Source organism: Coptis chinensis, chromosome 7, assembly GCF_015680905.1.
Source record: "Coptis chinensis isolate HL-2020 chromosome 7, ASM1568090v1, whole genome shotgun sequence".
Classification (NCBI taxonomy): domain Eukaryota; kingdom Viridiplantae; phylum Streptophyta; class Magnoliopsida; order Ranunculales; family Ranunculaceae; genus Coptis; species Coptis chinensis.
Window position 1 is genome coordinate 75,053,612 of NC_141462.1, and position 13,083 is coordinate 75,066,694.

At 35.4% G+C, this 13,083-nt stretch overlaps 1 protein-coding gene and 2 long non-coding RNA genes across 3 annotated transcripts; 1 reads left to right on the top strand and 2 right to left on the bottom strand.

Annotated features, from left to right (window-relative positions):
* Positions 1-2,241: 2,241 nt before the first annotated feature.
* On the bottom strand, positions 2,242-6,045 carry LOC147488871 (TOM1-like protein 3). The gene is made up of 8 exons (XM_086571284.1): positions 5,906-6,045; positions 5,411-5,566; positions 5,211-5,289; positions 3,965-4,063; positions 3,743-3,856; positions 3,414-3,559; positions 2,613-2,694; positions 2,242-2,289 (listed from the first exon to the last, which is right to left on the bottom strand). Exons 2-8 carry the CDS (start codon positions 5,509-5,511, stop codon positions 2,257-2,259), a joined length of 654 nt encoding a protein of 217 aa, XP_086427410.1. The 5' UTR covers positions 5,512-5,566; positions 5,906-6,045; the 3' UTR covers positions 2,242-2,256.
* A 2,569-nt stretch (positions 6,046-8,614) lies between these two features.
* Positions 8,615-9,413, top strand: LOC147488872 (uncharacterized). The gene is made up of 2 exons (XR_015202357.1): positions 8,615-8,922; positions 9,073-9,413. It is a non-coding gene; the product is annotated as an uncharacterized LOC147488872 (long non-coding RNA).
* A 967-nt stretch (positions 9,414-10,380) lies between these two features.
* LOC147488873 (uncharacterized) lies at positions 10,381-11,868 on the bottom strand. Its single transcript, XR_015202984.1, has 3 exons — positions 11,614-11,868; positions 11,321-11,451; positions 10,381-10,649 (listed from the first exon to the last, which is right to left on the bottom strand). It is a non-coding gene; the product is annotated as an uncharacterized LOC147488873 (long non-coding RNA).
* Positions 11,869-13,083: the final 1,215 nt, after the last annotated feature.

The window sequence follows — 13,083 nt, forward strand, 5'->3', positions numbered from 1 at the left end:
ATCTTTGAGTGAAAGTTTAATGGTGAGAAGTCCTTTCTACACAATCAAGAAAATTCCCATCTCGACCTAATGTGCTTTAAATAGTCTTATAGTCCCTACAATTGAAAACAGGTTTCGGACTTCTAGTTCCATAACTAGCCTCTTAATGTCTTCGGGACATACTACTACTACATAAAACAAGTAAACACACTCTGGATCTACATAGATTCAAGCAAAAAATAATCATGAAATCATAATGTATATGGATAACAACCTTCACTTAATTTATTTTATTGGAACTTTTTCTTGTATCACCAATCCAATACCTAAATGACATGAATAATAGACATAATGAACGTCTAAATAACTAATCTAGTTTCTAAATGGCATGTCAAAAACAAGTTATAATGATCTAGAGTATTTTCAATAAATTTCTATCATAGGGATCATGTAGAGCGAAAGTACAAAAGCAATCAAAAATGTAGAGCAGAGGGCCATAGGTTCAAAGATGCATTGTATAACTCTAAGTAGGTTTGGACTCATCGGTTTGCAATTTCATGCTAAAAGAAAAAAGTGTTTGAAGGCATACAATTTCGTGGCATCGACTCGAGTTCCAATTATCTTCAAAACGCACCTCGCTCTCTTTCGTATCTTAACCCAATCAGCCCAAAAGATAAACTCTAGTGGCACGGTGTACACTACAACGTATTAAAGCGTGTAATGATATCAAAAGTAAGACTTACCGATCCATCCGATGTTGTGTAATTAGGAATATCACCGGTGGAACTCCATATCGTCGGTATCAACTAAAAATGAAAACGCGATACAAATGGAAACAAAATAAGTATTACACCCACATATATGGTACACATCATCATGCATACAATCTTTGGTATTTATGTGTATCCCAATCCTTATATTAAATAGATTCAAGTTTTCATACGTTGCGGGGTAGCCAAGGATGCGATAAGACTATCTATGCTTGTAGTTGTTTGGAGACTTGAAAATAATGTTGATAGTCAAGGTGAGTAGCGATGATGATTGGAGAGCGAGAATATCCTCGATAGATAGTCTAACCTGTTTCTTCTTCTTTTTTTGGTTGCGGACATAACTCATTCTAAACTGCTAAGCTCATCCGTTCTGAAACTAGCAAGCTAGACATCTACCTCCAATCTTGGTTGTCATCTAATACCAAACTTTATAAAATTATACTTCATGATATTATCTTTCCTTAACATCTTGGACATTTTAACTATAAACATGTTAAACTATTAAAATGATGATCTTTGTTAAATCACTCACGGATTAGATACAAATATCTGGATCCCCAAAAAAAACCCATCTGCAAGTATTCAAGATATACACAAATTACCGTGATACACAAAAACATACAAACTGAATTTTGGTGAAAATAACGAAAAGAATGTACCTTATTAACCATGGTAACCACAAATCCAAAATCTCTCCTTTAAAAGGTCGAAAAACCACACATTGGTACTTGGCGAGGGAACGTGGATCGAACCCCGCTCCATCACGAATTAGCCCTTTCCGATGCTATCCACACCGATGTCGCTACCACAAATCCATGCCGACCACTTTTAAACACATCTGAGAAAAAAAGTTATTCTTTTCCAATAACTACTACGCATCAAATGGAGAAGTTACATGATTTTCATAAATTATTCCTTGCTTTGATAGGTCATCAAATGGAGAAGATGGTCTTGGACATTGCTTTGCAGATTCAAAAACATTTACAAGTGCCCAATGTCCCTCAAATTCAAACATAACTCAAAAAGATAAGGTTAAATGTAAGTGTGGAAAAAAGAAAAAACTGATGGTTCTTTACACATAAAAAGACAAAGAAAACTAAAGTTTAATGCATCTAATGCAAGTAGTTGGATTGTTTTCTCAAGTATGAATGCGTTAGAATATTTTTTATTCTAACTTCATGTAATTTCAATCCATTTCATTTGAACTTTGTCCTTAAAAATTTTCCAATTTGCACATTACACAAGAAAAGGGGACTAGTCAAGTAATAATAAATTGTTTTTTGTCCTCAAAAGTGGCCCATTTGCACATTACACAAGAAAAGGAGCTAATGAAATAATAATAATAATAATAATAATAATATAAAGGGAACGTTAGGCCCACCCCAATTTGATGTTCTAAATTTTTAACTAAAGTGGTCCCAACTTTATTGTCCTGCTTCACAAGAGTGCACAAAGCAAAGTCTTTCTTCTCCATTGGGTGGAGATTGGAGAAACAAAACCAGCAGAGTCACAAGCCATCAATGGCAACCCGATGGAAAAACTCAAAACCAAAAATAGAAAATTAAATTAAAGGTATGTAAATAAGAACTATTTCTAACTTTCTCCAAATTTTCTTCTGAAAAAAAACTGTTTTTCCCCCTCATCTCTCTCTCCAAACCGTAAGATTTCAATTTCAAATCGCGATTTGATACAAACCACATGTTGTACATTTCCGGTTTTGCAAATCGCGGTTTTTTCCGGTTTGTACAACACTTGTAGCAGACACATATTTCTAGGACAAAAGTAGGGTGGAAAGAATGAGTACAGCTTGGTAAAAGTCCAAAAAAATATATTATAAATACAAAAACTGTAAAGAACAATTACCTCGGGACTCTTAGGATCCAACGCACTAAGCATTTCTGTTAACACATCTGCTAATCCCCGAACAGTTTGAATCTCCTCCAAGCTGCATTTAAAAGAAAATAAATCAATAATAATAATAATAATAATAATAATAAAGAAAGGAGAAAAGGTCAAATGTAACAAAAACTCTTTCATCACAAACAAAGAAATACACAAAAACTCCTATTAAAAGACTAGTGATTGCTTTTTTATAAACTATTTCTGGAAAATCACAATTATTATTTTAGTAAAACTGGACTAGTGTGTAATTATACATGGGATCTAAAAAGCTACCCTGGTACCCGACAAACTTCTGTATTAAGCATGGGCTTCACTAACCACACAAGCACCTCGAAAGCAAGTACTACATATATTCATGGCTGGCTGATCCTATAGGGGGGCTCATAGTTGTACAACCCAAGATGCCTTTTAGTGTTTTTTTAGTCTGTTAACACCAGTAAGATCTAGTTTTCTCCGAGCTCAGTTCATTTCTCATTTCTTTTTTATCTTTGATAACTTTATTAACCCCTAGCTCTTCATTTCCTCTCTTCATTATTCCCAACAACAACAAAGAATAGCAACTTCGTATTTTATTCCTTTTTCTATGGAAATGTGGTCTTTTATTGTTTTGACCACGTTACATAGCGTAATTCATTTGAGTACCCCTTTTGGGATCCCATGGTCCCACCTAGGGGCCAAATTTTTCAGGAGCTGCTCCTGTCTACAAACAGTACCCACAGGGAACCACCAAAATACCAGTTACTGTTGCACGAAGAGTAGTACCTGATACCAGAATCATCATTCCGGAGTGAGGCCTCAATAGCTTCATCCTCAAATGTTGAAGCAGGGTGAAGTATAGGCTGAGTTTGTGGTGGAGTAAACAAAGGAACACTGTTTTCTGCACGAGGTGGGAATTCTACTCCAACAGACTGCCAATAATTGAGAAATGGGAATATTAATTCTTTTGGGGCGAAAAGAACCATACTGACAACTCAATTAATAACTTTTTGGATGTTAAACAAGCATCCATTAGTGGTCTATGACATTTAGCTATAAGAAATAAGTGTCGCATAGACAAACTAAAAATAGGAGAGAAACTCTTGAATAAGCACCTTCAGTTCATTGTATGCAGCATAGTACTGAGGATACCTTCCTCCAGGTCCCCCAAAAGCTTCTTGCCATGTATCAATGAGAATCAAGATCTTTTCCCTTACATTCAAGTCAGGCTACAAAATTGATAAAAAGAAATGAGAAAAGAGAAACCAAATCTACAGAAGAAGAAAAAAAAGAATAGCAAATCCAAAAGGAATAAGATAAAGGAGAAATCACACCACCTTCTTTTTCACTACTTTGACCATCTCATGTAAGATATCACGCTCAACTATCTGCTGATAAACACTCTCTCCACAATTTTTACTGAGGGTCTCCAACACCTGACATTTCAAGAACAAGTAACATCATTCATAAACTCTGAAGACGAGAAGTATGTCATGATTGCATATAAGGATCTACTAATGTGCCAAAACCAGTTGATTTGTATCACCTACTCATCTGAGAGGAGATCGATATATGTATGAGACTAAAACCTTTTAGAAAACGGCACAAGTCGGCCAAATGGGTTTAGGCGTCAGCAATTTTGCTCTCTGTTAAACTATTTGATTGTTGTATGTTTCTTATAGGCAACAATTGATTACAAGAAGGGGCATTCCATGGACTAATCCAAACCTTCTCAGTCTCACCCCTACACTTGTCTTTATAATAGCTATACCAAGTGGGAGCCTTATAATAGCTTAAACTAGCTCAGATAAATTATTTGAATAGCTTAGCTCAAAGAGTATAGAGAGGCTAAAAAGATTTAACATTGTTGAGGCTATTAGTCCCACATCGTGAGTTTAAAGCCTATCCAATTACTATCACGGAACCACTCCACTCATTGCCAATTGGTTTTGAGTTGGATGCGCCTTTTCTTGTGAGCTTTCAACCCTCTTCTTGGGGTACCTCATACATCCCAGTCACTAAAAGTATGTATGGGAGTCTTATATGTTCCAGTGTTGAAACAAAACCACCTTGACTGCTCCACGACAAGAAATCTCACAAAAGATGCAGTGCCAAATTCTCTAGGCATCATTATCTCACATTTAGAAAGACCTAGCTCTCCACCGTGTTAACAGTGGTAATGTACATCAAGTGCAACATATATAGCATCTTTCATCGTGCCTCTAAGTTATGCAACACTTGCCAACTTATGGTCTGTATGGAAGGGGAGCAGTACAAAACTTAACAGCATATGAGTTAGGTAGAAATGTGGTTATGTAGGATGGCTATCAACATCAATTAAGTGTTTCACAATGCAGAAAACCTCACTGCAATTCTAATAAATTAGATGAGATGATTTCTTCTTTAAAATGGGGAACCTAATCTGTTAAATTTGATCACAGGGCACTAGTGGTTTGTCTTGTATCTTCTTTGATCCTTTAGCTAAAAGATGGCTTAAGAACTATACTTCCAACTTTCTTATACGAATAGATATTATTTTTATTTACCGAGAAAGAAATATATGAGCAACCATTGTAAACTTACGAAAAGACCAAGAAGTTGTATCTTGGGATTTTTACTTCCGATCCGCTTTTTAAGTATCTTCAAAGCATCCTTTGCTTGCCTATAATTTCAAAACAAAACATTCCAATAAAACAAATTACAATTAGATCATCAGCACTGTCATAAGTAAAGCTATGATCAATAACAAATAAACTTGAATTATACAAAATGTAGAAACATACCCAGGTTCCATGTTAATAATATCGCATATTTCAATATTTAACCCCCAATCTGGACCAATCAGCATATCACTAGTTGCCCTCTCGACCACGAGGCAGGCCATTATTAGCCATACTTATCCCCCTCTCTCTTTTCTTCACCAATATATATTACTTCCCCTAAACCAATGATCATAATCATGAATTTCGTCAGTAGAATTATATAATTAGCTCAAAGGGTAGATCTTGGTACAAAATCACAAGCTAATTAAGCACTACTAATCAATTCAAGACACCCAATCAGCTAAAAAGCATAAAGCATGATACTGAACCAAAAAACTGTTGAATTGAAAGGCCCAACATGTAAACATAATGATATTAAAAAAACAACAACAACAACAATTGTGATGATAATGTAAAAGATCAAATTTTGAGGATGTACCTGTTAAAAGACAGATTGCAGGCTTGGGTTTTTAGTTGTTGTTATTGTATTTTATTTTGAGCTTGAAGAAATAATACCTGCAAGTGCCTTCCACATCTTTCATAAGCTTAGCAACAAGCTTTTCGCGCAAATTGGGGCCGAAATGGCGAGGATGCAATTGCATATTTCGTTCCAACACTATGTGGAAGAACATCTTTAGAGAATCACCCTTTTCCCACCCCTTTTACACTTTGCACACCGCCCACTTCCTATTATTATTATCTCTCATCGCGCACTAACCCTAACCTAACCCAGCGGCTGTGAGAGAGAAAGAGAAGTTTTCTATTTTGACGTACCGACGGCGATTTCTTTTTTGTTTCCCTATTTTTGAAATTTCGAAGTTGTTTTGGTTTTTTGGATTTGTAACACTTCTCCAACGCTTTTTAAGCGTTAGCAATTAATTCCGGAAATTCACTCAAATAAACCAACGCTTTACAACATTGCCAACGCTTATTTAACGTTGGCAATTTACTAACGGTAAATAAGCGTTGCAAAGCAAAAAAGGTGCGTGTTGCAAATATCCTATTATGGTGTAGTGAATCTCAGCCAACAACCCCGTCGTCACTTCCTTCCTCCTCTTCGCCACCACAACAAAAATCCTAGTCCCTTCCAACTCCCTCGTATTGTAGAACCGTCGGACTAAGTCCTCATGGTAATAGGATTCAGTCGAGTACCACAAGCTATTCCAGTCTCGACTGATCATTTCACATCATTTGTAAAGCGGTAGCGAAGTGGTCGCGCTGTAAAAAAGCTTGCTTCTGGTAAAATTCGGTTTGTTGAGCTATTGGAAGTTTGGAATGTAATGGGGGTTTAAATGGGATGTGGTGGTGGGATTTGAATCGACCGACTGAAGCAAACAGTGGTGGTGGTGGAAAGCTTTTAGATTAGATTTGAAATCGATTTGAACTGGGGCGTGGGTTAATTTGGTTTTGTTTTTTTTTTTTTTTTTTTTTTGTTTTATTTATTTATTTATTTATTTATTTTTTAGGTTTTGTTTGAAGCTTTGGCGTTAATAGCGGTTTGTGGAAGATGATCGCGACTGTTGGGCTAAGGTAAGGGCGCGGTCGCGCTGTCGGTGGGCGCGGGTTGGGCCCAAGCCCAAATCGAAATTTGTGATTTTTTTCGATTTTTCGCGAAACTTCAAATCAAAATTGCCGCTTCGTTACAGGTCCGATTTTTGCGAATGAGATATGGAAATGATCAAGAGAGAATTTCCAATCCAATGATCCATAAAACACTCTATTCCGACCGTGGATGACATATAAGATAGTGGAAAATATCTCGAAGTGCGTGCATGACGTACGTTATGCTAACAATTGAACTCTAAATTCATGGATTATGTCAACCCGAATCGTAATACAATTAAACGGCCTAAGCAATCTGTAATGGGACATAAACATTCTAGGGCGGAAACATTTAACACCCCACCCCCAAACAAATTTTTACAATGGAGCTTAGAAAATTTGTTTTAGTAAATGGGGTCTTTTAAAGTCGATTCCCGAGACTTCCTATATTACTATGTTATTCTTTAATTATATATATATATATATATATATATATATATATATATATATATATATATATATATATTTTGTCTAGAGTGCCACTCTTATAGTGACACTCTTATCTCACACTTCTTCTCGGTCCCTTGGATCTCTTCTCTAGATCATCGATCTAATTCAAATCAAAAATCACGAAATTTCAAAATTTCAAACTATTTCAAAACAAAAAAAAACGAAAAAAACGCTAAAACTTGTTTTCTTCTTCATCTCGGTCTTCTTCTTCTCCAAAACCAAAACCCTTCAAACAAATTTCATAAATTATTCAAACAAATTGGTTAAAAGAGGAAACCCAAAATTTCTTGATCTGATTGTTAAAGAGGAAATGGATTTCTTAAGAAATCCGGGTTGTTTAGAGGAACAATTGTCACAATGGGTGAAAAAAGGTAAATATTGTGTCATCACTTCTCTCTTGAAATTATTTGTTCTCTCTTGAAATTATTTGTTCTCTCTTGAAATTATTTGTTCTCTCTTGAAATTATTTGTTCTCTCTTGAAATTATTTGTTCAAACTTGATTAAAGTGCAACTTTTGGTTGGGTCTTGAATTTAGAAATCCTTGTGGACAAGTGAAATTGTCCATTGTTATTTCGTGTTATCTGTTAATACACCAAGTTCCCCAACTATCGCATGTATTTCATTGAAGGATGAGGGCATTCCAACCTTCCCTCCACGCGGAGGATTTGGATTCATTTATGTGAATCACTAAAAATTATTATTTTATTCTTTGAATTATTTGGCATATATGAAATGATTTGTGTCAAAATGCATCTACTTGTAGAATACTTAACTTGTAAACTTCAAATTTCATCCATATCAGAATCTCTATTTTGCCCAGCTAATCATGTATTATATGAAATGGATAAGTGAATAACACACTCTCTCCATATACTGGTCAAGACGTCAAGTAATGCTATTCCCTTAATCTCGTATAGTTCTCTTAATGGAATACTATATGTATAAGAAGGCTCACTATACTTTGAAATAGCAATTTCTTTTTGTGTTCTTTGATCTTGATTTCGTGAACATAATTTTTCTATGAACTTGTTTGAGAATACTTGTATCTAGCGCCAATTGCTTCCTATATCGAAAGCACTAGCGGTTCAGTATTTACTTCTATATATATCAGCAATAACTTAAGTTATGCTACAATTTGAGTAAATGTTGCATTGCCACCATGCTTTGTAGACTGCAAAAGTGATTGGTAAATGGGATACTAGTATAAGAATTCTCAACTCACAACATTGGCAGATGGCAAATGAGCGAATCTGAGTTTGCATAAATTATTTAAATTTTTAGTAGCCAGTAGTTGCAATATATATAAACATAACACATAATCATGAGATTGTATGTACATTATAGTGTGACTGCTATCTAGATCATCCCAGAGAAATCAAAACAAAGCCGATTAGATTAGTTTCCCTTACATAATTAGTGTATCTGGATTTTGCAGTTGCAATGTTTCACACTGTACCAAACCAACAACATCTGCATTATGGTAGGTTGTTATACTCTGACTTACAGAGTTGTTTCAAGGGAATATCCTGAGTGGAAGCTTATTGTTTAATAGTCTAGTTTGAGTATCTGAAAGCTTTCTGTCACCAAATATTATTGAAGATTGCTTAATGCCAGTTGATTTCTAATGCAGGCTCGCTCCATTCTCAAGGCCTCATTAACCTCTAGGACAGCTCTTACCAGTGTATTTTGCCAGAAGAACTAAGGATCCAACTCGGACTGGAGTAGACTAGACTAGAAGATACTTTGAAGATACATACTAAAGATTGTAATACTTAGTGTTGTAATACTCTGAAGGTGCATAAATACTTGATGTAATGTAAGGTACCTTTTAAAATGCCAGACTTGGTATAGTAGGGAGTGTTTGTTTTGATTGTTCTGAATTCTCTTATGTGAGAAGGTAAGGAATTTCATCCTGGCCTTCGTAACCTTGAATGGTATGGTAAATTGTTTTTTAATCAAGATGCTGTCATACTTTGACTGATCGGAGGAACTCATCTTCACTGTTAAGCTTTATATTAGATACTTGATGAGACAAGTTTTTACTGGCATTCTCATTTGTTTATGGTGTGTTTGAAATATTATTACCATGTGAAATTCAGGTTGGAATATTAAGGTTTTTCATACGCGTAATGCAATCTCATTGGTGTTTTTAACTTGTGTTGATCTTATTATGAATTTTTAGTATTCCAAGTCACGCTTTGTAATACAACTTCTATTGATTACATATTTACATCATCAAAATTTAGTATCCAAAGGCCATAGAGATTTATTAGTCCCCAGCGCACTTCTAATGAGCTTCAAAACAGAATAAACAAAAACAGTAATTGTGATTACAAATTCCAAGTTAGAAGCCGAACTAAAACTCAACTAGCGGGTTTTGAGTTTTGACATGATGTTTACTAGCAGCGGGTCTGGATTTGGTGTTAATAAAAATAAAAGTTAATGGTGGTTTGGTTCTTTGGTCTTATTTCCAGTTGTCATGAAATTACAGGCTCAAAACTGCCAAGACAGCCGTTGCAGCTTGATTCCATAAGGTAAGGAATATCATCTTGGAAAGTGTCTCATAACGAAAATGCTAGTTAAAACTCTGACAGAGTTCACCGAAAATGCTAGTTAAAACTATAACAGAGTTCACCGAACTCTGACAAAGTTCACCGAAAATGCTAGTTAAAACTCTGACAGAGTTCACCGAAAATGCTAGTTCAAAACTCGGCGAGTTCAATTGAAAATGCTAGTTAAAACTCGACAGAGTTCACGAAAATGCTAGTTAAAACTCGATGAACTCGACAAAGTTCACCGAAAATACTAGTTAAAACTCTGACAGAGTTCACCAAAATGATGAAGGATGTAGTCAGGATATTTAAGTTGGAAATCATTGTACCTAACCACTCAATACCCAAACAAAAATCAAACTTAAGTTCACAAAAATAATTTCTACCTCAGTCATCAACCAAAGGAATCTAAACCATATTATACACATCGACAGTAAAAAGTCTCACAATTTTAACAGTAGAAAATGTTCTAACAAATTTATGCAAGTAGATGACCTTTTCTAAAAACCAAACCCAGAAACAGGACGACCCACAATGCAAAAGGAACTTTGGATAATATTGGAAACCCTAATATAAGCAGTAAATCAATCCATAGAGCTTGAATCTTTGCCTTTCCTGCTTGGAGAGCTTGAATCTTTTGTTGTAGCTTTAAGACCTGCAAAAAAACAAAATTCAACGTTATCCCTACTATCCATATAAGAATGCACCCGCTTCCCTAAACTTAAGTCCCCTAGTGAAGCACACACATGTAAAACATTAACTAAAGTAGCTTCATTAGGCTGAACTTCTCCTCCTTGTAACATTTCTTGAAAAATCCTAACTGCCTCTTCATAATACCCTCTTTGTGCATAACCACCCAACATAGCAGTCCAAGTGACAACATCTCTCTTACCCATTGTTTCAAAAAGGCTGTGTGCACTTGTGATAGACCCACAACTAGTATACAAACTCAATTTTGCATTGTTCACAAATATGTTATTTTCTCCACTCAAGTTTCTTAAATTGTAACCATGTACAGCTTTTCCAAATTTAAGAGCTCTTAAGTTAGAACAAGCTGATAAAACTGTAACAAGTGTTACTGAACTAGGCCTAACATCCATAGACATGAAAGTTACCAAGGCTTCCATATCTAAACCACTCTTAACAAGTCCGGACATCAATGAAGTCCATGACACAACATCATCGGGGACCAATATAGAATCAAATATTCGACGAGATAAAATATCATTTGAACTAGTGAACAAATGAATCAAAGAGTTTTGAATAAAATTTAAGCAATGCCAAATACTTGATTAAATAAGAAGAGAATGTTAGGAGAATGCTCACATAGTTTCTTCTTTACATAGATTGATCCATTGCCAAAATCTTTTATCATTTCCCCAGGTGATGTTTAGAGCCTTTGCCGAGATATGAACGACACCCTAGTATTGTGGATCCTCTATAATCATGTCATTAATCTAGGAGGGAAAACACACACACACACCCAGGTTAGACTGCTGAAAGAGTTTAGAGGCACATTGGCTCACGATTTTATCTACTTTAAAACATCTAAAACAGAAAACAGAGCCTTAAACTTTGCACATGAATCAAAACCAACAAGTAAGATGCATTTAACTTACCGCAATCCAATGATGACCTGATGAGTTCCCATCTCGTTGTTCACATTCGTTCATAATGTTCTAATTTTGTTTACTTGATACGAACAAAATTGTGAACTAAAACACGAGTTAACTCCAATGAGCTGAAAGTTTCGATTGTTTGTAATGCGAGCTGAGAGGGTTTGGGTTTTGGAGAAGAAGAAGACCGAGATGAAGAAGAAAACAAATTTTGCGTTTTTTCGTTTTTTTGTTTTTGAAATAGTTTGAAATTTTGAAATTTCGTGATTTTTGACTGAATTAGATCTAGATCTGATGATCTAGAGAAGAGATCCAAGGGACCAGAAGAAGTGTGAGATAAGAGTGTCACTATAAGAGTGGCACTCTAGACAAACCGTATATATATATATATATATATATATATATTTTTTTAATTTTAAAAAGAAAACAATAAACAAGAAAGACATAATTCACCCCATAGAGAAACATGACTCAAAAATCCGAGAAAACATGCAAGAGTGGAAAACGTGAATTATGTTTAAACGTGGACTTAGGATCCGGTACTTATAGCCACACACTCCATAGGGAGGGCCCGGTTACCTTAATGGTGCACTCACCAATATATGGAAATGAAAGAAAATGCACCAAACACAAAAGTTGAGTCGTTTATAGTCAGATAGTCGAGACTTATATAAACATATGTATGAACATGCAGTTTATCATATATCAACAACCGAAATAATTGTGGATCATTCCATAAATAAATATCACAGAAAATATATCCAAACACAATCAAGCACCAAAATTTCCTATGACGCAACCTAGTAAAATGAAAGCGAAATCGGATAACCTTATTATGTAACCTAGCATGCACCTTCTTTTCATTTTTGAATGAGTGGGTGTTCTAGTGAATAAGTGTGGAAAGAGTGAATGGTTGTGGAGAATATGGTGGATATGGGTAAGTTGTAGAAGGAAAACATGGAAAAAATGAGGATGTGGGTTTAGCACAAAACTCATTCATAGTGTAGGTAGGACCGCTCTCGGTCGAAAATGAAGGTGTCAAACGCTTTTGTCTTCTGAAGTATTTGTTTACTAGGTGGATTTAAAAACTTATGAAGCACAGAAGAAACAAAAGGATCGAGTACAAACTCGAGATTCCTTTGAAAGGGTGGAAGGAGGGGAGTCGAGGTGGGTGTTATGCAAAGTAGTTCTTGATAGGGTGAATCATCACCTGCTCTAAGAAACTCATCAAATTGCTCATCTAGATTGGTCATATCCTCGTTACTATGATAGTCCTCTACATATTTGAGAAAGTCATCTATCTCATCCTCATCCGTAATATGTGTATCGACTAGTGTAGGGATGGAAATGTTGGACTCTGAACTTCCAAAGGAAAGAAATTTGGGCATATGATTATCAGGGAACGTGTTGTTGAAATAATCTCGAGCAAAGCACTCGATCATGTTTACCTCTCCATCCATAGACGAATCGGGT

What these genes read in the sequence shown, in the direction of transcription:
- LOC147488871 (XM_086571284.1), bottom strand. Translation starts at nt 5,511, where the DNA reads ATGGCCTGCCTCGTGGTCGAGAGGGCAACTAGTGATATGCTGATTGGT. An exon ending in TACAACTTCTTGGTCTTTTC is followed by an intron (nt 4,064 to 5,210) that starts GTAAGTTTACAA and finishes TTGAAATGTCAG; the next exon opens with GTGTTGGAGACCCTCAGTAA. An exon ending in TGGATCCTAAGAGTCCCGAG is followed by an intron (nt 2,290 to 2,612) that starts GTAATTGTTCTT and finishes TTTGGTTTTGAG; the next exon opens with TTTTTCCATCGGGTTGCCAT.